General features: G+C 41.1%; 2 protein-coding genes across 4 annotated transcripts; one reads left to right on the top strand and one right to left on the bottom strand.

Moving 5' to 3' along the window:
- The first annotated feature begins 1,187 nt into the window (after positions 1-1,187).
- Positions 1,188-15,363, top strand: LOC116066286 (transmembrane protein 198-like). Of its 3 annotated transcripts, none has more exons than XM_031322278.2 (5): positions 1,188-1,722; positions 11,970-12,210; positions 12,786-13,361; positions 14,011-14,088; positions 14,326-15,363. In XM_031322278.2, the coding sequence occupies exons 2-5, from the start codon at positions 12,057-12,059 to the stop codon at positions 14,376-14,378; spliced, it is 861 nt and encodes a 286-aa protein (XP_031178138.1). In that variant the 5' UTR covers positions 1,188-1,722; positions 11,970-12,056; the 3' UTR covers positions 14,379-15,363. The 3 variants fall into 3 exon arrangements, with proteins under 3 accessions (XP_031178138.1, XP_031178130.1, XP_031178121.1); XM_031322270.2 differs by having other exon boundaries at positions 14,011-14,100; XM_031322261.2 differs by having other exon boundaries at positions 1,189-1,722; positions 14,011-14,159.
- On the bottom strand, positions 14,665-19,767 carry mmp19 (matrix metallopeptidase 19). The gene is made up of 9 exons (XM_031322250.2): positions 19,469-19,767; positions 19,231-19,316; positions 18,941-19,071; positions 18,112-18,324; positions 17,772-18,017; positions 17,443-17,568; positions 16,737-16,901; positions 16,512-16,639; positions 14,665-16,413 (listed from the first exon to the last, which is right to left on the bottom strand). The coding sequence occupies exons 1-9, from the start codon at positions 19,676-19,678 to the stop codon at positions 16,183-16,185; spliced, it is 1,536 nt and encodes a 511-aa protein (XP_031178110.1). The 5' UTR covers positions 19,679-19,767; the 3' UTR covers positions 14,665-16,182.
- Between the last annotated feature and the right edge of the window lie 1,240 nt (positions 19,768-21,007).

Raw genomic sequence — 21,007 nt, 5'->3', positions numbered from 1 at the left:
TTCAGCTGTGAGGGTTGAAGGAAAAACTACCTGATTTGTTTGTCACATCTTTTTTTTCCCCCCAGAACTTGCTCGAATTTAACTCAGCTTCATGTCGCAACACAACAAGACAAGTGTAGCTTTTGTAATAATCTGTCATGTTTATGATGTGCTCAGTCGAGTCAAACCTGACTGATCATACAATGATCTCCATATGTAAATGTTGACTGTGAACACCCTGCACCTGGTAAACAATGAACACCTGTGGCTGTAGTAGTTGAACTGTAAATGTGGTGGCCTTGCAGTCAATGGGCATGACTATAAACAAATAAAACCCTGATACACACACACACACATAACCACCTCCTCTGGTAGATTCTATGGTGCGAACGAAGTGCTCCTACAGTCTCAGCACTCGCAGCTGTAGCTCATTCCCTCTGAATGTACCAACACAGTCCACAGGGTTCTATGTCATCAGTTGTTACTCTCTAAACAGCAAATTCACAACCCTTTTCAGTGAATGTGTGAATACAAAAAGGAGAAGAGAATGAGATATCCTGTAAGATGTACAACCTGTCTGTATTTATCATGTCTGTACCACTTTCTAAAAAAGACAGCCTTTAAAAAGGGTTTAAAATTGTAATGTATTAATGGTTAAATTACTATTGCGTTATGGATCAGTTATGAGACATTAGGAAAATGTTTAGGTGGTCAGGTTGAAGAATGTGTATGTATAGCCTATGTATTCCGACATTTTTTAATTTGTCCGAAAATGACAGTTATTTGCAATAACTCTAAAGGCCCCAGGGGCGGCGGGTAACTTAGGCCACCCAAATACTCGATTCTGCAAATATTTACAGCAGCTATCCTTAGTAGGCTACCATATTGTGACAAATTGTCATATTACGCCAAGACAATTGAGTGCACCCTCACTGCCAAGCAATCCCCAAGTCTCGGTCATGGTTACACCAATATACATGTAGCTAGATAAACCTGAACACTAACTCAAGCCCCCTAGGGGCCCCGGACTCCCTGTTGAAGATATTTGCTTTAGACTATCCTAATTTAAAAAAAAAAAAAAACAGCTGTAGATTAGCTAGTGTGGTCCAATTATAAGGTTAGCTAGCTGTGGTCATATTTGATTTTGAGCCTCATCTGTTGCTGTGCTGTGCCGCCCCCCCCCTCCCTCCCTCCCTCTTTCCCTCCGGGCTTCAACGGCCCAACTGACGACGCTGGATGGAGATAGGGAGGGGGATTGCCTCGGAGGAAAAAACTTTTTCTCCTTTGTTTTTTTAAGTGCCGTTTACTTCAGCTGCGAGAAAGGAGAGGGGAGGTGTGTGAGGGAGGATGGCTAAGATTTTCCAGAGCGAGGAGCTGGACTTGGAAGTAGTTTGGTGTGGTGCCACTGACGGGAACGCCAACGGTTAATTTAGATACAAAGTTGTGTGACTGACTGAGGCACCGCGGAGAATGGAAACTAGCTTCCTCACATCTGTGGTCACAGCTTGGTTCGCGTTTTAAAACATTTGAATGAGGCCGGGATAGAAACAAAACGATGCCGTTGTTGGCGGTGTAGTGCAGCCTGTGTGTTTAAAAAGAGTTTAGGCAGAAAACCGGTTTTTCCCTGGTACTCTACCGCCGCTTTTTTGTTAGTGAACGGTGGTTGGCGTTTTTCCTGTTTGACAGGACCGATTGTCAAGGAGAAGTTAACCTTAGCCTACTGCCGAACATACAGGCTCATCGGTAAGTTTTTTTTAAATTACTTTTATTGAGGAAAAACTAATCTTTTGTATTTTTAACCCCGAGTTTTGGCTGTTTGTTAACTCTAGACAATAGCCGCATACTTCATTACCGATGATGATTGATTGTAGTTGAGGGATTCCACCTCAGGTCCTGACTGATCAGTAGCCTACGTTACCAAACCCTACAGCTGGACATGTTTGTAATAACACGTAAGCTGCCTTCATGGCTGCTCCCCTTTTCAAGCATTTTACACTTGATGCACATAATGTAATTTATCCTTTTACCCTTTGATGACAAAGAATGATCCAGGATTATAAAGGCTTTATTTGTGTGCACTGAACCAAACATTTAGACCGAAATCCCCCAGTACTGTGCTTTAAGCAGTACTGGCTAACAACTCTAGGTTTTAAGTTAATTATGTGAAAGTTGTGCTAGTGGAAGATGGCAAGTGACCTGCAGCTCTTTACAAAAAATCAATACTGTTTAATTTGAAACCAGTACCATATGGTATGTGTAACAGATTGACAAATATGAACACTTCACATCTGAGAAACAGAACTTGTGTTACTTTATTTTGAATCACCCAGTGTGGTAAAATAATAATAATAAAGAATAATGAAGAACTAATAAATGAAATAAAGAAATAAACCCATAGTGTCTATGCATAATAGAAATGCTCAATGGAAACATCCTTCATCTCGGAAGGCAAACATTTCATGTCCCTTTATGGCCCACATAGTGTGTGCAAGAAGCCTTGGTCCTGCGGTTCTGCTGTGTGATCCAGGATGGGATTGCCTCTTTGATTTTTGTGCCGTGCTGCTGAGTGCAGTCTGTAGTTACACCCCCTCAGTGCACCCCCCCATCTACTTGACCTAACTCTGTCAGCCTGCACCAGATGGTTTTTGGAAAAGGCAAAGAGGAAGCCCTTCCCTGCTTTGGGGAAAGAGAGAAGACAGAAAGGAGGCATGAAGAACTGCACATGTTTCGCATGGTGCCTTTTAATTACCGTGCGTGCAAGTTCTTGTCTTTGTTATTAGAATATGCTGACTTATCGTCAACAAATAAACACAAACTTTATTGTAAATACTGTATGCAACTTTCAGGAGAGTGTTGTTGGGAAGAGTGCACAGGAAGAGCAGCTGACACACAGAAAAACAGGAATTCCCATTTTATGAGAACAAGCTTTAATTTGAAGTTTGGGTAATTACTGTGTTTGGATCTGCTTTCTTAAACACAAGCAGTCTTTTTTTCTCTTAAGACAACAGGGCCATAGACTAAGGTTTACTCCTCTAATTAAGGTATTGGAATCTTTATATCTGCAGTTCTGAGAAGGTAGTTTTGGTTAACTCTATATTTTGTAGCATTAAGTAAAAATGAAATTACTTTTTAGTTCACATTACAAATCACTTTGGCTAAAGCTGTCTTAGAGCCCTATTATAAATTTGAAGCTGTACCAGCTGAAAAAGATGCACTTCATTGCTTTATTTGGTTACTTTGAAACACAATCTAGTCATACTATCAGTAGTATTATATAGTGTATCCAATACATGTATGCAGTAGTAATCAATGACAGAATCATATACTCAGCTTCTCCTCTGATGTTATTGTTGTCGTCGTGTGTCAGGTCAGGACATATCGACTTTATTTAAGATCAAAGCCGTCACAAATGCTGTTTTACAGGGACACCGCTGAGAAATTGTTGGGTTAGCATCCCAGCTCTTTCAGGCCACATGCTCAGGCCTCCTGCATCTGTCCATTAACACTGCACACAAATGTACTGAGGAGGAATAAGAGCAGTGTTAAGGAAGAGCTGTGCTGTATAATCTGTACAAGACTCATTGCTGTTGTTAATCTAATTTGGAGATGGCTGTGCTCTGTACTTCGGACTTTCTCAAGTGCATCATTTAATGTTTTATGTCTTGTTTTTAATGTATACTAGTTTTAATGTAGTCAAAGGTAGCAAATTCACTACATTTATAAATTACCCAACCATAGGTGTAATTGCTTTCATCGTCAAATGCAGCTGATCCTGTCTTCCTGTGTTACTTCTTAAATAGCAAAAAGCCTGACTGAAAGAAGAACATGCTGAGCAGCAACCTGAGTTTGTAGTTACAATCAGAGATGGAAGGATTTGGAGACTCCTGGGTGCAAGAAAAAACCCATTGTCACATAAAGACCACATAAAAACTGATACCAGTCATTTTGAAACATCCATCCATATGCTACTTATAGCACTTTAAACACTGGTTATAGTTATGACATGAGAGGGGTGTTGAGTTGGCTTGGAAATTGAAGGACGTGATATTTTAGGCTTGTGAGATCGCTGTAGGAGGTACAATTATTGTTGACTGGAATTTGACAAAGAGGGTTAAATGGCTGCTCTAAATGATAGAGCTGGAGTGGAAATGCTGCAGACATATATAGGCACTGCACTGAGGTCTGAACGTCTACTGTGTTCTGACTCCTCTTTCTGCCACTACAGCCAACCTATGTACAAAGTACCACAACTCAATCAGTGGCTTATTTTATTTTACTTTGGCAGTCTGCCTAAGCGACTTGTGTTTATTGTACACCAACTCCCTGTGAAAAGAAATAAAAACAGCTTGATAAGAGCTAAATATCATCTTAATATACACTATAATAATATCATACCTACCCCCACTGACATTTCGCAAGCTTCACTACAGAACTCTTCTGGACACTTCATCAGCAGCATATATTATCTCATACAGAGTGCCACACTGTCATGCTCTCACTAACATATGGACATCAGAGTCCACCGCACCGCCTACTAAATGCTGCTCTCTCCCACAAACCCTAATTGAGCATTGTGGAACTGCCCCTCCTTGCTGCACACAGTGTACGCTCCGTCCTCTGCTGCTGGATCACAACCCCAACTTACTGCAGCATAGAGTGTTTACTTGGTGTGTGGATATTAGTTCTTACTATGTCAACGACCATGTGTATTTCTGATGTACAGTACACACGCTTGCACCATCGACATGTGACTCTTCAAAAGGCTCCGCATTGTGTTTCTGATCTTTTTTTCATGCCTCCCTATAAGTAGCTCTCTGCATTTTTAAGTTGAAAGACCTATATTGTTTAGACTTAAGTCAGGCAAGGGATTGATGCACATAATGCAATTTATCCTTTTACCCTTTGATGACAAAGAGATAATGATCCAGGATAATAAAGGCTTTATTTGTATGCGCTGAACCAAACATTTAGATGGAAATCCCCCAGTACTGTGCTTTAAGCAGTACTGGCTAACAACTCTAGGTTTTAAGTTAATTATGTGAAAGTTGTGCTAGTGGAAGATGGCAAGTGACCTGCAGCTCTTTACAAAAAATCATTACTGTTTAATTTGAAACCAGTTATATGGTATGTGTAACAGATTGACAAATATGAACACTTCACATCTGAGAAACAGAACTTGTGTTACTTTATTTTGTATCACCCAGTGTGGTAAAATAATAATAATAAAGAATAATGAAGAAATAAAGAAACAAACCCATAGTGTCTATGCATAAGCATATATGTAAACATCCTTCATCTTGGAAGGCAAACATTTCATGTCCCTTAATGGCCCACGTAGTGTGTGCAAGAAGCCTTGGCCCTGCAGTTCTGCTGTGTGATCCAGGGTGGGATTGCCTCTTTGGTTTTTGAGAGATTATTAGGGAAAAATAAGTTAGCTGCTATTAATGAAACATTTGCCACAAGTGACCGTTATTAGAGTCCATGGCCTGAAGGCAAACTATTTGGCAGTGAGAATTATAAACTTTATCTTTATTCGGAAAAAGGAGACTTCAGTTTAAGTAGTTTAAGTTTAGGTCCTACAACTGCCAGTGAGATTGTGACATGTTGTCACTTGAACAGCTGCCAATTATGTCTCTATAAAAAAAAAAGCTATTAAATGCAATCAAATATTGCAAAATTATGTGAATTTTCATAACTCTGGGTAGTGATCAAGATGTTGGAACTCTAACTGTGCTGTGTGCAAAATTAAGGAATTGAGTTAGCTTTGGTAGGTAAATAGTTGAGCCTAAAATTCGCAATTTTGGAAACTCTGTTGTCACAAATACGTGGATTGTGAGGACTAAAGTGAAACATGTTTTTTTCTTCAGATTATCTGGTTCAAGAAAGATCCATTGCATCCAAGTGCACATTTTTTGTGTCACATCTTGTCAGAGACTTGCATTAAAGCCCATGTATTGGTAAATGTCTGATCGAGATGGCTTTGGGTTAAGCAGCTGATAACTAGGGAAAGACAATGTGACACCCTGGAAAGGCTGGGTCACAAGAGAACAGACCTGAATATGAAAATGAATGGATTATAGGCCCTGTTCACATAATTCCTGATCACTCTTGGCCCTAAAATGGGATCCTTAGTGATGTAATAAGTTAATACAGTTGTGAATGCACCCACAATGCAACTACAATGCACTGGGGTTGTCCATATGAGTATTGTGCATGCAAAAGTATCCCATGGGTGACATGATATATTACTGAAGAGACCTAGATGGTGTAGTGCAAGTGATTTTGACTTTGTGACTGTGGGAGTCAATACATTACAAACTGTAAGAAATCTTATGTATAAATGTATCTGCCGGATTAGCTGGATTAATGACTTTAATGAAAATAAAATCATTTTGGGCTTATCCAACATAAAGTTTAGTACTACACACTACCGATCCCAGCTGTGGAGACATTGGTATAGTTGTCTCTTTGGTTGTCTCTTTGGACGCTCTTTTTTTGCTTTTGTACGTAATTTATTTATGTAATGTTTTGTCTTTTATTTGGATCCTGAGTCTGTAATAAAGTATTGATTCATTGATTGATTGCTGTAGTGTGTGCAAAAGCACAACAGAGCTTTTAAAACACAGCTGAATTGCTTATGCCACGTACTCAAGGCGAGGGCTCAAGGTACCAAATATCTATCGCAATGCTCTAGTTTTATAGCTATATTTAGCTATTTGTTGGTGTGTTTGAGTTTTTAGTTTGTCAGCTGTAAGGAAGTGTTTGTGGGGAGGGATGAATCTGGATTAAAAAAATAAAAGGTCTGGAATGTGACAGTAGAGTCGTTTGACACTGGCAGGTAAAAGTCTGTCTAGATTTGTAGTACATTTTGCACATTCATGATCAGTGCATCATTTTGGCTACATGGCGTTAGACTGAGAGTATATCACAAAAAATGTGTAACTGACTATAATGTGGTTCTTTGTTCATTTTACAAGTCGCTACAGCACAACAAGCACAAAATCCGTGCTGAAGTACTTCAATTACATAAGCAGAGACACAATGGCAGGTGTTATATGTAGATTAGCCTGCGAGCTAGACAGATTAGAAGTTTGTTTTCATCATATTGCAAGGTTGCCTTTCCTTCCGTTTCCTTAGAATGACCAAATTGCTCAGGTCTAATTGTTTGTGTTGACAATGCTAACTTTTGTAGCAGTGCAGAGTCCTAGTCCCAGATTCTCATTTTAAATCTAGGCAGTGTTGTTGAGGTGAAGTGATGTTTCTGAGTGATGATGATCGAACTTTTTGTTCCTGTCTGCGCCGTGTCACAAACACAAGGGTCAGTTCCTGCTGAAAGCTGATGTTCCACTTCCTCATCTGGTCCTGAGCTTCCTGCTATGGAGAGACAGGAAGCTCAATAGCAGCCCATATGATTCCTCAGTATGATCCAGAGTTAAGCCAGATGTTACTGTGACAATGAGCATAAATGTATCCTTGTTTAAACTTAGCACAATATGGCATCCATTTTAATAACCCCCACTGTGACACTTAGCTTTATTCCCAATGGTTCCTGTTGTCTAGATCTGATCAGTCTTTCAGCTGGTTGGGGTGTTCAGCTGAAGGTGGCATGATTTATTGCTGCAACTGCAGAGCGCAGTCTCACATTCTTGGTAGAGTCTTCCAAGTGAAGTTGTCAGACAGCCAGGTCATAACACTGCAGGTGTTCAGCTTCTCAGCTGGCCCTGGCCGTCAAGTCGGAGGAGCGCTCGCAGAATCCTTGGCCGTGATCACACACGCCCACCCCTTCATTAAACACACCCATATTAGCTATGTGGGGAACTTGTAGTCAGCCCTGCCTGTTCCTCAGCAGCTGAGCACTCAAATCTGCGCTACGCAGCCCCCTGCAGTGTTTGTTCAGGGGGAGTATACTCCTGGGCAAGTTCTTGTTTCAATAGCAATGTAATATTCTAATGGCTCCTCTGCAGCTGATGCTTATTGTATGTTTAATGCACAGTTCCCACCTACTGCCTCTTACGTAAATGTAAGTGATGCTTCTGGAGGCCATTATGTGTCTTTTCTTACCACTGGAGTCCAAGTAAAGGTGTTTGACACATTTCAGACCTACTGGTCAAGCTAGTCCATGCTGGAAATGAAATACTCGCTAAACATTTTAGCCTCGATCGGCCGGTCGGTCCACCAACTATTGAATGGATATCCATACAATTTTGTACAGACATTTATAGTCCACAGTATGAATCCTACTGACTTTGGTGATCCTCTACCCTCACTTTTCCACTAGCGTCATCACAAGGTTGACATTTTTGTTTTCAAGTGAATATATTTTAACGTTTTTGATGGATTGCCAGGAAATTTACTACAGACATTTAAGTTACGATTAAATAAGTTATTATCCGAATAACTTTGTTGATCCTCTAACTTTCAATCTAGCACTATCATCAGGTCTAAATTTGAATATCGTCTAATCCTTTGCTGTATGACTATAAACCTTAAAGGCAAATAACCCAGCCACCTTAGCTGTACTTTGTGTTTAGTGCTAATTACCAAATTTTAGCATGCTAAGAGGCTAAACCTAGATGGTGAACCTGGTAAATATTACTTGTAAAATATAAGCATGTTAGCATGAGGTTGTTAGCATCTAGCTACAGCTAAGGAAGTAGGCTACAGCCCATGATGTATTAGGTACAGCCTCACAGAGCTGCTAGTGTGGCTGTAGACTCAGCCTTGTTGAGTTGTATTGAATTAGTTGCCATGTGACTTTAGCTTGTAGAAAATTCAGTTAGAAGGAAGCATTGGGAGGTTTTGGGGCCTCCAGAGAGCTCGGTCATTTAGACAGATAGTTCTGTTTCTAGTTAGGACCCCCTCCCTCCATCACTCACCAGCCCTCTGAAGGCAAATACTTCCAGCAAACACTCAGGATCTACCAGTCTCCTTGGTGCTCTCAGCCATTTATGTGGTCTCGTTTTTCGTTCGCATGGCTTCCTCTGAGTGCCACTAGAGGTCACAGCATGGGCCTCAGAGTCTTTGTTTTGCCCCATAATGGCTCTATTCTCCCACAGCAGCAAGGACTTCCAAGCATGCTAGACATAGGACACCATTGTGACTCACAGAGGGATAACATGAGGCAGATGCACAGAGACATGAGTGTGCGTGTAGAGTTAAATAAATCACTGTTAAAATGGTGTTGAAATATTAACTAATTCACACATAGTGCCCGTGTTAATGGTACACCAAAGCAATGTAAGATTTAACTCTAACCAAATATGATATGTGCTAGAAAGGAGGAGACTGGACTTATTATTCTCATTAGCACTGATGACTTATTATCATGGTTTGACTTTATTCAATAAGCAGACCACAAAACATTCATTCAAAGTCCTGGCTCGCTAGAAGCAACAGAGTTGTGGGAAAGTCTTGTTAGTGTCCAATTGCAGCAATTACTGTAAAAAAATAAGCTACTGTGTAATGTGATGTGTTCCAATTTATCTACCTACACCATTTTGTACAAAGATGTATTCAAATTTGACATACTGTATGTTAAGGACAAGAAACATAAAATCTTTATTTTTATCACCTTAGTCACTCATTTTTATTTAAGTTTCAAATTTCTCACAAGAAAAAAAGCAAACAGCAAAAGGTCACGGGGCAGGTAAATAAGGGAAAGCTTTAGAGCAGAGTCAGTCTCAAAAAACTCTACAAATAAAGCTCCCTGCAGGAAACTGGCTGGTGCAGGTGTTTCATATCCAAACCGAACAGGTGGTTTTATGCTGCATTCATGTCATATTGGACAAAGGCCAACTGGGGCAAACCAACCGCAATCAGTCAGAAGTAAATTATATCTACTAAAGTTTCTTGGTCCATTTTTAAAACATAAATACCTTTTTGGACGTACATATTAACATTTTAATAGTTCCACATTGCAACTCCTCTTTTTCTTATATGGCTGAATCAACACCAGCATGGAGAAGCAGATCACAGTAACGAGACCAAAGAGCGAGACAAAAGCCCATAACAATGAGCTTCCTGTGTCTGTCAATCCATTTTCTAACCTCTTATCCTGTTCAGGGTCACAGGGGGCTGAGGTCCTCGCTTATGGTGCAAGGGAAGCCAATCTTATCACAAAATGTACACTACAAATATAGAGTTTAACCTGAGTGTCTGAAGGTTTAGCGGTAACCCTTACAGATATGGAGAGACTATGAGAACTTCACAGAGAAAACCCCACAGCCAGCCCTCATATTCAAACCCTTCTCGCTTTAAGGCGACAGTGCTAATCACTGAGCCGTTGTGCTGCCCAGACCCCTGCGTGTAGTTTTATATTATCCTGCAATAGAGTTTGGTTCTTCATTTGAAGTCGGCTAGGGTTGATGTGAAGATTAAAGTCTTGATTGTATGCAAAGATCGCTCCAGCAGTGCTATTTTTCTTTGAAAAGTAACATTTTATTTTGCGTCTGTCTCATTCTATCCAGTTAACTTTTTGTCATTTTTTTGTCAACAAAATGTCCTAACAGTTTTCTTAACATTCACTTGAGGCATCCCCCCCCAACCTTTACTTTAGCTGATATCAGGATAATTTGGACACTATTTCTTACATTAGATTCAAAAGTAATTTTATAAGCAAATAAATTAAGTTTGTTGCAGAGTATTGAGGATGATACATCTATACTAAGTGCAGTTTGTGGTATGTTTATTAGGCCTGTGTATTTAAAACCACATTACTGCACCCACATCAAATAATTTTACATAAATAATGTACATATTATCTCAATTTCAGCTATTTACACATATCCTCAAGGTTTTAATATACTATACAATGTAACCTACACCCAACCATAGTCTTCAGACAATATATATTGGACATAGTTCCCCTAAATGTTGTCTTTTTCTTTCAGTGAAGAACTAAGACGTTGCAGTTGTTATTGATGGAAAGCAGAAAGAGGGAGAGAGGGATAGGTTCTTAAAGAAACTGCGAGTGACTAAAGAAGAAAAGAAAACTTTCCAATGGGCTGTCATTTTTTCCATGTAAAGTAATTCCTAGGCTGTGACTTACACAGCCCTGTGTCTAAGAAAAAGGCAAAACAAATAATGGTTAATTTCATTGATGAAATAGATTTAATGTGGGGAAAGTTCCAGATAAAGAAGAAGTAGTGATAGAAAGGCTGGAAAGAGAAAGATATGGCAAGAAGCGAAGAATAAAGGCAGGAGTGACTGTTCCTGACTGTTTGTCTCAAGTAGAAAACTTGAGTGAGCTGTAATCGGATATCAGCTTTGGTGAGATCATACAGGAGGTCTGCCAGCAGCCTCAGAAAAAGTATTCCACCCATAAGCTTTTAACCCCATTGAAGACCTTTGCGGCTCTCTACAGGCCTGCCAGCTTAAATATCATATATAATTTAAGAGCACTAGTTGGTCCTAGAAATTACAATGTCAGTGGAGGTAAAATTAGAGAAAAAATATGTTTTAAGCAGATTTTGCATACAGTTTGATAAAAAGGTAAACTAAAAAAAATTTAATGCAACCATAAAGTTACCAAATTACTGACAGAAAACAGTGCTCGCTGGTTTTCTCCTTCCCATGTAATTCTAAAAGGACAGTTAAAGCTAAATGATTTTAATTGTGTTAAAATCTGATAAAGTAAAGCCAATTACTCTTCTCAGATGACTGACCACTTAACGACAGAGTCAGAGTTCATCACGACCCTATTGATTCAGGGGGAACAGAGATCAACAGGGGTCCTGGCACATGGATTATAGTGAGTGAATGAGCTGCTTGTGTGTATGCCTGGGCATACAGGATTGCACTGAGTTGCATAGCTTTGTGTGTTGAGTCTATGGCAGCTGCACATATAGAGCAGCTCGGAAGAAGTCACAGTTGACCTGAATATTTCACACTTCACATTTACCCCTGGAGTACTTAAGTTTTCTGTGTGATCGGGAAACCACACATTGTCTTTATTTTTCTGTAATTCATCAACATTTCTTCTCCTTCTACAGTCACCAGACCTGCTCAGATGGACTTGAGATAACGCCACCAGAAGTTCCACCCTTGTCCCGAACTCCAGCCTCTCACATTCACCCAGAATGGCAGATCCCACCGGACTGAGCTCTGAAGGGGCCGGGGCAGGCACGGCCCTGGTCGATGCCTGTAGTTTGGAGATAGAGAGGAAGTATGATGTCATCCCTGCTGTCATCTGCTCCATGTGTTGCCTGTTTGGCATCATCTACTGCTTCTTTGGTGAGGATCCCTGCAGGCTTACAGACCTTGACATCAAGGAAGCTGAAACTGAATGTTTTTGGGATGACATAACACACCATCAAAATGCCACTTGTAACTGTAAACCTGCTCCATAGTGCAGCCTTTAAATATATCAAATCAAGTTAAAGATAAATCTGCGCTATAAGCCTACTTGATGTTACTGATTTCCTCTGCAACCAGGTTCTAGTCGACATCTTCTGTACATTTGACATAAAAACATTCTTTTTTTTTTAAAGATTATTTTTTTGGGCTTTTCCGCCTTTAATGGACACGACAGATGAGAAAGGGGGAAGACATGCAGGAAATTGTCACAGGTCGGAGTCGAACCCTGGACCTCTGCGTCGAAGCATAAACCTCTAAATATATGTGCGCCTGCTCTATCCTCTGAGCCAACCCGGCCACGCACACAAAAACATTCTGATTGTATCTGTGTCCAGAGTTACTTTGCTGAGCTTGCATCTTGTGTACTTACATATTAAATGATCAATGCTTTTCACTGATCCTGCCAACTCCTGTTTCCTCATTGTACATCTCTCTTGTCTCTCCTCCACTAGGTTACCGCTGTTTCAAGGCTGTCATGTTCCTGTCTGGTTTGATGTTTGGCTCCGTCATCATTTTCTTGCTGTGTCACAAGGAGCACGTGCTGGACACCCAGCTGAGTGTGGAGGCCAGCGCAGGTATCGGCCTCGGTATCGGCCTGCTGTGCGGTCTGGTTACTATGCTGGTGCGAAGTGTCGGCCTCTTCATGACCGGCCTGCTGCTGGGCCTCCTCCTGGCTCTCGCCGCCCTGCTGGCCACTCACCAGTTCTACACTCCAACCACAGTCTGGGTCCCACTGGGTACACTTCTGGGAACGGGCATGCTGTTTGCTGTGCTGACGCTGCAGTGGCAAAAGCTCTTCACCATGCTCTCCACGGCTGTGTTCGGGGCAGCTATCATGACAGTGTGTGCTGATTACTTTGTGGAGATGCTGGTTTTGGCCACGCATGTGTATAATTGCTTGCGCCTCACACCTGGGCCACCTCTCTGCTGGTACAGCTGGGTCATTCTGGGCATCTGGCCCGCCCTCAGCCTCATAGGAGTACTGGTCCAGTGGAAACTGACAGCTGACAGCTTCTCACACACTGAGGGTAAGCAGGAAGTATCATGACCCTTTGAGTTCTGTTGTTGGAGTGTGTCAGGGCCCGTACTTATCTAATTTTTAGGAACTACTCTTAAGAACAGAGGAGTACTAAAGTCGTCTTGTTTCTAGTGTAGGAGTAACATTTAAAGGTGGCTCAAGCTATCACATGTATGCTCAGAGCAGAAACAGCCAATCAGAGACAAGGATTTATTCAACACCTGAGCCTTTGTTCATTCATGTTTAAAGAAAATCCCAAAATTTTCACAGTGACATGTTATTCAGCAAAAACATGTGATTTGAATATTTTTTTTTAATATGTTTGTCTCCACTAGCAATTAATATGATAATGATAATATAAAAAATTAACACAAATATATAAACATAGGGAAACCGCTGGTAGAGATGGTCCACCAGAGAAAACATATAATAAGGAGAATTTAGTGCCACATTGCAGAGTGCAAACTTGATACATTGAAAGTGATTGTAAACAAAATCGTCAACATTAGTTTTCAACCCTGATAAATGCAACAAAAAAGAGAAGGTGGTATAACAGCATATCAAATGTTTGAATCAAACAATGATAATCAAAATAAAAGGCTAAAATGGTCCTCTTCTAAATATAACGTTTCATTCGTCATTACCCCTTCTCCTTGTAGTCGTTATCAGCCGGAGACAGAAGAGAGTCCAGCTGATGCGGATTCGAGAGAAGGACGCAAAGAAGCGACAGCAGGCAGGTGGGCAGGAAGGCACGTACCGCCGTAAACCCACCCCAGTGAAACGTTACGCTGGGGATCTACTGGCACCGGTCAGTGTCACCCAACATGGCGTGTGCTGTAGATACTGATTATTGTGTTTTTATGGCATCAGTTATATCTTACCAGTAAGACTAACTGATGACATAAAATCTGCATTAAGTTGACTCCACCATTTTTGTGTAGCTCACTCATGGCTCCCTGTGTTCTTCTTCTCAGAGCTACCTGCAAAGTCTGCGGGACAGACAGATGGGCACAGGCACTTCCCTTAGCAGCCTGGGCACCGCCAACCACACCATGATCGACTTGGACTATGACACCGGGTCCACTGCGCCCCTTACAGCTACAACCCCAGTCGTCAGGGTCTGAGCGAAACAGAGATAAGGGACTACTTAGTGCTCTCTGGTTCTCCAAATGTGTCTATCTAACAAAGAGTCGTAGAGTTAAACAACTGCTCCCCTCAGCTAAGGGTTTATTGTGCCCTTGATTGATTTGGAGCGAGGATGTGGGTCAGTCCTGGGTGTTCGGTGAAAGAGAATGCTGCTTTTTGGGGAGATGTAAGAAGTGTCACCGGTTAGGTGAAAGCTATAATATAACCACTGCAACCACTGTGTTTCTCAGAGAAACACTTAAAAACAGATACTAACAAAGTAAGGTCCTCCATTTCCTCTCATCATGTATTAAATACATAAACAGCATGCACGAGCCTCAAAAACAGATGTATTTCTGTTTTAGTAGTGAATATGACAAAGCAATTTGTTTGACATTACATGTACTGTACTTAAAAAGTTAGTCATTGCCGTTAAGTGTTGTGTTATTACCTGTCTTACCCGTTTAACTGTGTGCTTGTAGAATTTGTGAAAGTTTATCATTACAATGACTTTGTATTTTTTTTAGACAGAGTTGGGTGAGAGAGTAGAATATGGCATGCAGATAGATACATGGAGTATGACAAAGTGAAGCAAATACTAAATGGTGCAAATACGGTTTGTATTTCCTGTCAGAATACAGTAGGTGAAGAATTTAGTATGCGTGTGGAGTAAACGTTTTATAATTTAATTTATATAATGACCAAGTACATGGTAGGGTTGAAAAAAGGACAAAAAAAACAAAGCATGTTTGTTGTTAATTTGTAGATTTTTAAATAATTATCCATTGTGTTGTTTGAATTTTGCAGGGACAATACACTTGTTACCTGAATCTGTACATACCTGTTCATAGAAATTTCAAAGATAAATAAATGTGTTTGATACAAAACCATTGATTGAGTCAGATAAATCACACTGTTTGTCTCTTTGGGCTCTTAGCGACACTGGCAGCATTACTCACCAGATTTTTCATGGGCAATAAAGAGGTCATGGGGAGGATTTCCTACTCTGCAACTGGTTGGGGTTGCCATGGCGCCTCCAAAGTTTCTTTGCAGACAACACAATGCTGAACAGACTTGCCTTTCATCATAAAGAATGTTAAATATTTTTCTATCCTTTTATTGTGTGCTGTTTTTATTGGTGACAGGTAACTGCATTCAGAAAGACAATTTTACAGCAGACATTATGTCGTCTTTAATTGTAGAAAATGTCACATGATTTCTGACAGATCCGCGATAATGGAAGTGTTAAGAGACATTTAAGAGCACTAAACATACTTTTAAAAGTTGCATGATTGGTTAAACAAAATGTCTGAACAGAATGTGCACACTCCCATCGTCATATTACATCTTACTGAAAGAATTAACACATAATCCAACACATATGTTGGAGACAAAAAAAAACAGAAGGCCTCCCTTGGTTTCTCCCTGAGATCATACAAAAGCTTACATCATTTTCACAAACACACATTTGTGCTCAAAGAGTAAGCCTAAAAAAGCCTGCCGTGGAGGCTAGGAGTAGCTTGGTTAAAATCAAATCCAGTGAAATAAAATCAATTCAATTCCCACACAATTTTGTTTTTACGTAGTAGATGACAATTCACAATCAATCACCGCTGTTGAGGTTGCCTGTTGTCAATGCCTCTGGAGTAGAACCAGCACCCCTGCTATGGACCTCTTGATACATGCTGCCCCCTGGTGGTGGAACTTTAGCATTGCATCCAGCGCTCCTTCTTGCTCAGTGGGTATCCTCTGTCGACCCTCAGCAGCTCATTCACGCGCCAGTACTCATCTCCCTTAAAGAAGAAGATCTTGCCGTTGGTCCAGGTGAAGGCTGCATCTGGACTGGACGGAACTCCGGTGAAGAGCATAGAGAGCGGTTTGGGGTAGAGACTTAAGTCAGTGTATGTCAGCTCATCCCACTGCCAGTGCTCTGAACCCTACTCAGGCAGACAGCAAAGAGATACAAACTGAGGATTTCTGAAAGATAAATGAGGATTCACCTACATGCTTTTAAATGCTGCTCATGTTTTGATACCTTGATAAAGACCAGCTTCTTGTTCTTCTCCAGGTACACGGCTGCATCAATATTAGGAGGGATCCGTTTGACCTGTTTAGGGTAGCCGTAGTCCAGCACAAACATGGTATACCTCCACACTTTATCGCCTGTGACCAGAAACGGTATAAATATTCACACGTTTAAATTCTGGACTCACAGCAACAGAAGAAGACGAACACACTACAGTATACAGGACAACTGTACCTTTAAAAAAGTATGTCTTGTTGGATCTTTGAGAATGCACAGCAGCACTCAGGTTTCCAGGGAGGGCCCTCCACAGCTTGTCAATCTTTATTGGTGTGTTGTGTCCCAGATGAGAGATCGTCCAGACATAATCACCACTGAAAGCAAAGGTTTTCCTCCATGGACCTGATTAAACATACAGTGAGGTCTTTGTGACACACTTTGTGATCCTGATGTTGTGCTACAAATGTCTTGGTATGATGGTACGGTAAAAGTGTTGATACGCTGATGTAGAACGATTAATATCATCACAGTCATAGACCAAATACTGTAAACCTGTCGTGAAAATTGACTTGAAGTCAACAAATCACCATTGCCAAGTGAACTTATGTAGCTTGTTTTGAATGATGGACCTGCTGTCTCATGTTCCTTTAAAACAAAATTACAGATCAAAATACAACATTTTCTGACCTTTATTGTGGCTCAAAATGCTGCTAATTTAAGTTTACATTACTTTGTCTATTTCCTGTAAATCCAGCGTGTTGTGGTCTAATGTAAAGTCAGGCTACAATGCACACAGGTGGTAAAATGTATCCAGCAACAGCTAGTCTGTAATAGACTGACATCGTCATACTCAGATTCTAGTCAGAATGTGAGAACTTCCCGACCTCGAATGTTGTGGGCGGGGCTAAGTTTGGCTGGCATCCAGGCTAAGTCTGTAACATACCTAAGATGATGGCGTCCAGTGTGGCAGTGCAGGGGTTAGGAATGTTCTCAGTGTCATGGCTGTTTTCTGCAGAAACCAGACTGTCTGGGGGTGTTGGACTGGCTAAAGTGCCGGTGATGCGTTTGCCTACAAAACAGAGAAGTTAGGATGAATGCACGCTTTCCTTATTTTGACATAAAAAATAGTAAATCTAAAGTCATGCAATCACATGAAGTGTCTGGTCGAGTTACAGGTACTGATTTATGCAAATTCACAAATACCGATACAATACAGTCGATACCAAAATGACAGCTCTAAACTAATCCAGTGGGCCTTCTTGATGCACTCACCGTATAACACCTGGATGCCTCTGATATCATCTGTATGCAGCCTGAAGTTGGGACGGTAACCAGAGTAGACTGGAGCCATCAGAGCGCTTCTGAACTGAGAGTGGCCCAGGCCGAGGGCGTGGCCAATTTCATGTGCAGCCACAATACGCAGATTAGTACCATAATATGTTCCCTCGGTCCAGAACTCATCCTCATCAAAATGGACAATACCAGATTCTGGTGACTCAGCATGGGCGAGCACATGACCTGCAGGTGGTACAAATAAACAGTTGATGTTAGTGTTTCAGGGGACAGTAGGCCCAATAGTAGCCACATATAAATGTTTTAATGCAAAACTGACCACGGCCATCGAATGGGACGGAGCAGTAGCCGTCTTTCTTGTGGAAGTAGATCTTTATGTCTGCTCTGCCATAGCTGACTTCTCTGAAGCTCAAAGCAGCCACATCACTCCAGTACTTGAAGGCAGAGCTGATGGCCATCTTGACCTCGGCCTTCTTCATGTCAGGTGTGTAGTTGTAGATGTGGTAGGTCAGACTCCTCTTTCTCCAACGACCTGTAAGAAAATAATCCATTATTCTAAGTCACTTCAACAAAACCTCACTAAAAGTGTTCTACATTTGTCAGTGAGACCACATTTGGGGGGGAAAAAATAATCTGAAACTTTATCACTTAATTTTGTAGTTCCTAGTTTCATAGATGTGTTTTTATCATCGCATAAGGATCACATCCAATGATTCATAATACTTTGTGTGCACTTTAAATAAGGAAGTTAATACTACTTGAGTTGAGTGTAAACAAGTATTTCTACCAGAGAGGAACATCTCAACAGTCTTTCTTATAAAAATCAGGGTGATAAAAGTTGCTGCCTTTATAGATCGTTGGAGCTTTCCAAAGCTTTAAAGGTTTCTAAAAGTCTGACAAGTCTGAAATTAATCAGATATATTGTTGCTGATCCAGACCTTGCAAGTTTCTGACAACATGCCTCACAGCTGTCAAAGTTAAAACAACAAACACTTTTACCGTTATTCACACTGCAGGACATGTGAACAGCGTAGGTACCTTTGACAGATCTATAACTATTGCGTCAAAGCACATGCAACGCAAACATAAAAATCACATTGCTGATAGTTTTGTGAAGGAGGAAAATCAGGATTTTTTTCTGGACTCACCTATCACTCTGTATTTGTGATATTTCTTGTTGAAGGGGTCCTCCAAGCCACAGCGTGGCTGTCTCATCACATTCAGAGTAGCTTCATCCAATTCTCCAGTAGGAGGAAGATCATTCACCCGCTGGAAAACCCTACAGACAAGAGGTGGTCAAACATCTGCAAACTGAGGGCTGCTCACATCCTCCTCCACTCTATCTGGGAGTATTGTTTCCATGGACCCTCACATAGATCTAAACGTATTGTAAGTAGCTAACTGTGATTCCCCTTGAGAGACCATCAGTCTATTTTACCTGAGAGCTTCAATGACCTCCTCCAGGTAATAGGGGTCCTGTGGATCAGCGGGGTCATTGAGGTAACCATACTGCCTCAAATAGGCCTGTGAATGCAGAGGCAGACAATAAAGCTCTCCTACACTTAAAAAGAATACTGTCATTGTATGTAGCATGTCTTGCATATATACTTGCCGTTAAGATAAGGTAAATTGGGAATGTATTTTTAAACAAATTAAAAAGCAAACTATCACCTTACCTTTGCTTCTTCTAATTCTGTCCATTGCACCACTGCACAAATAGCTCCACTGAGGTTGAGCAGCAACAGCCATGTGTAGTCCATATTCAAGTTTTCATCAAGAGTTTCTGTCCCAAATAATCCCAGGCCGAGCTGCAGCAGCAGAGTCCCACAGCAGACTGTGTTTGTTCTCTGAGCGCTCCAGAAGTTTTTAAACTCAGCCCGGCGCATGAGTCAGCCCTGTGGCTACGATGATCCATCCCTCAAGAATGAGAATTACAAGCGCAGCCAGTTGACCTACAGCCAACCTGTCTGCTGGTGAATTGTACAGCTGTTAGGAGAGGACACGGAGCTGCAGCAGTGGTCGACACACTCGAGCAGTTTATAGGGTCAAGTTAACGTTTAACTCTCTGTAAAGAGGTCATTAACCCTGAGCGAAACTATCGCAATAACACTCCCATGTTATTCCCTCTGGGTTAATGCCTTGTTGTTGATTCCCTGGTGTTGCACTGCATGTCCTACAGGTATGTATCACAGTTCAATTATGGGCCTTCACTTCCACATTCCTGCATTCCTCACACCTATCCCATTTGAGCGACTATTTATGTTTACTACTCAAACACAAATTGATCCATCATTGGACCCTGGAAGCAGTATCGGTCAATACCAATCACCGATCACATAGCGTAGCACCGATCACATAGCGTAGCATTTATTTAGCATTTTATATTAAGTATTAAAATTATGAGCTGAGATAGTATTATGAATTGACGACTGTTTATTTCTTGGCAGGCAACATCTGCAACATGTTCCACTCTTTCTTTAAGAGTTTTCCTTTGCTTGCCTGATCGGCCTTCAGAGACACCAACGATCAGACTATTCAGAACATAAAATATATCGGCCGGTAACGATCAGAGCACCTTTGGGTGAAAGTCTAAGTCTAACGTCTAGCGAGCAAAACACCCAGATATTAATTTCAGGAGTTGACAAAGAAAAGAAGTGAGTGAATAGGGGACTATAATTCATCAGGTGGCCAGAAACACGACTCCATAGACCAGGGGTCACCAACCTTTTTGAAACTGAGAGCTACTTCATGGGTACCGAGTCATACGAAGGGCTCCCAGTTTGATACACTCTTCTGAAATAACAAATTTGCTCAGTTTGCCTTTAGTTATATATGATTATTAATGATTAATGATAGTCATCTATGTGAAGACACTGATCACATTAATGATTTCTCATTATCAATAATTATCAACAATGACTTAACAAGGTGGGAAACAGATAATATCAATATTCAATTTTCATTTTTAGAACAGGCCTGAGGGCTACTCATGTGGTCCTTGGGGGCTACCTGGGGCCCACGGGCACCGTGTTGGTGACCCCTGCCGTAGATAATGTTGCTCTGGGTCTGAATTGCTTTAGTTTGTCAGCTTGTTGTGGAGTTCTTCTTCCCCATAGTGGCCAAAACTTCACGATTAGAGCTTAAGGCCCTGTTTACACGTACAAGAAAAACGGAGACATTTCCCTTCGTTTGTGCCCTTCGTTTACACGCAAACG

The sequence above is a fragment of the Sander lucioperca genome, chromosome 6, assembly GCF_008315115.2.
Source record: "Sander lucioperca isolate FBNREF2018 chromosome 6, SLUC_FBN_1.2, whole genome shotgun sequence".
Classification (NCBI taxonomy): Eukaryota; Metazoa; Chordata; class Actinopteri; order Perciformes; family Percidae; genus Sander; species Sander lucioperca.
The sequence above is the reverse complement of the archived record's forward strand: the minus strand, read 5'-3'. Positions and strand labels throughout refer to the sequence as shown.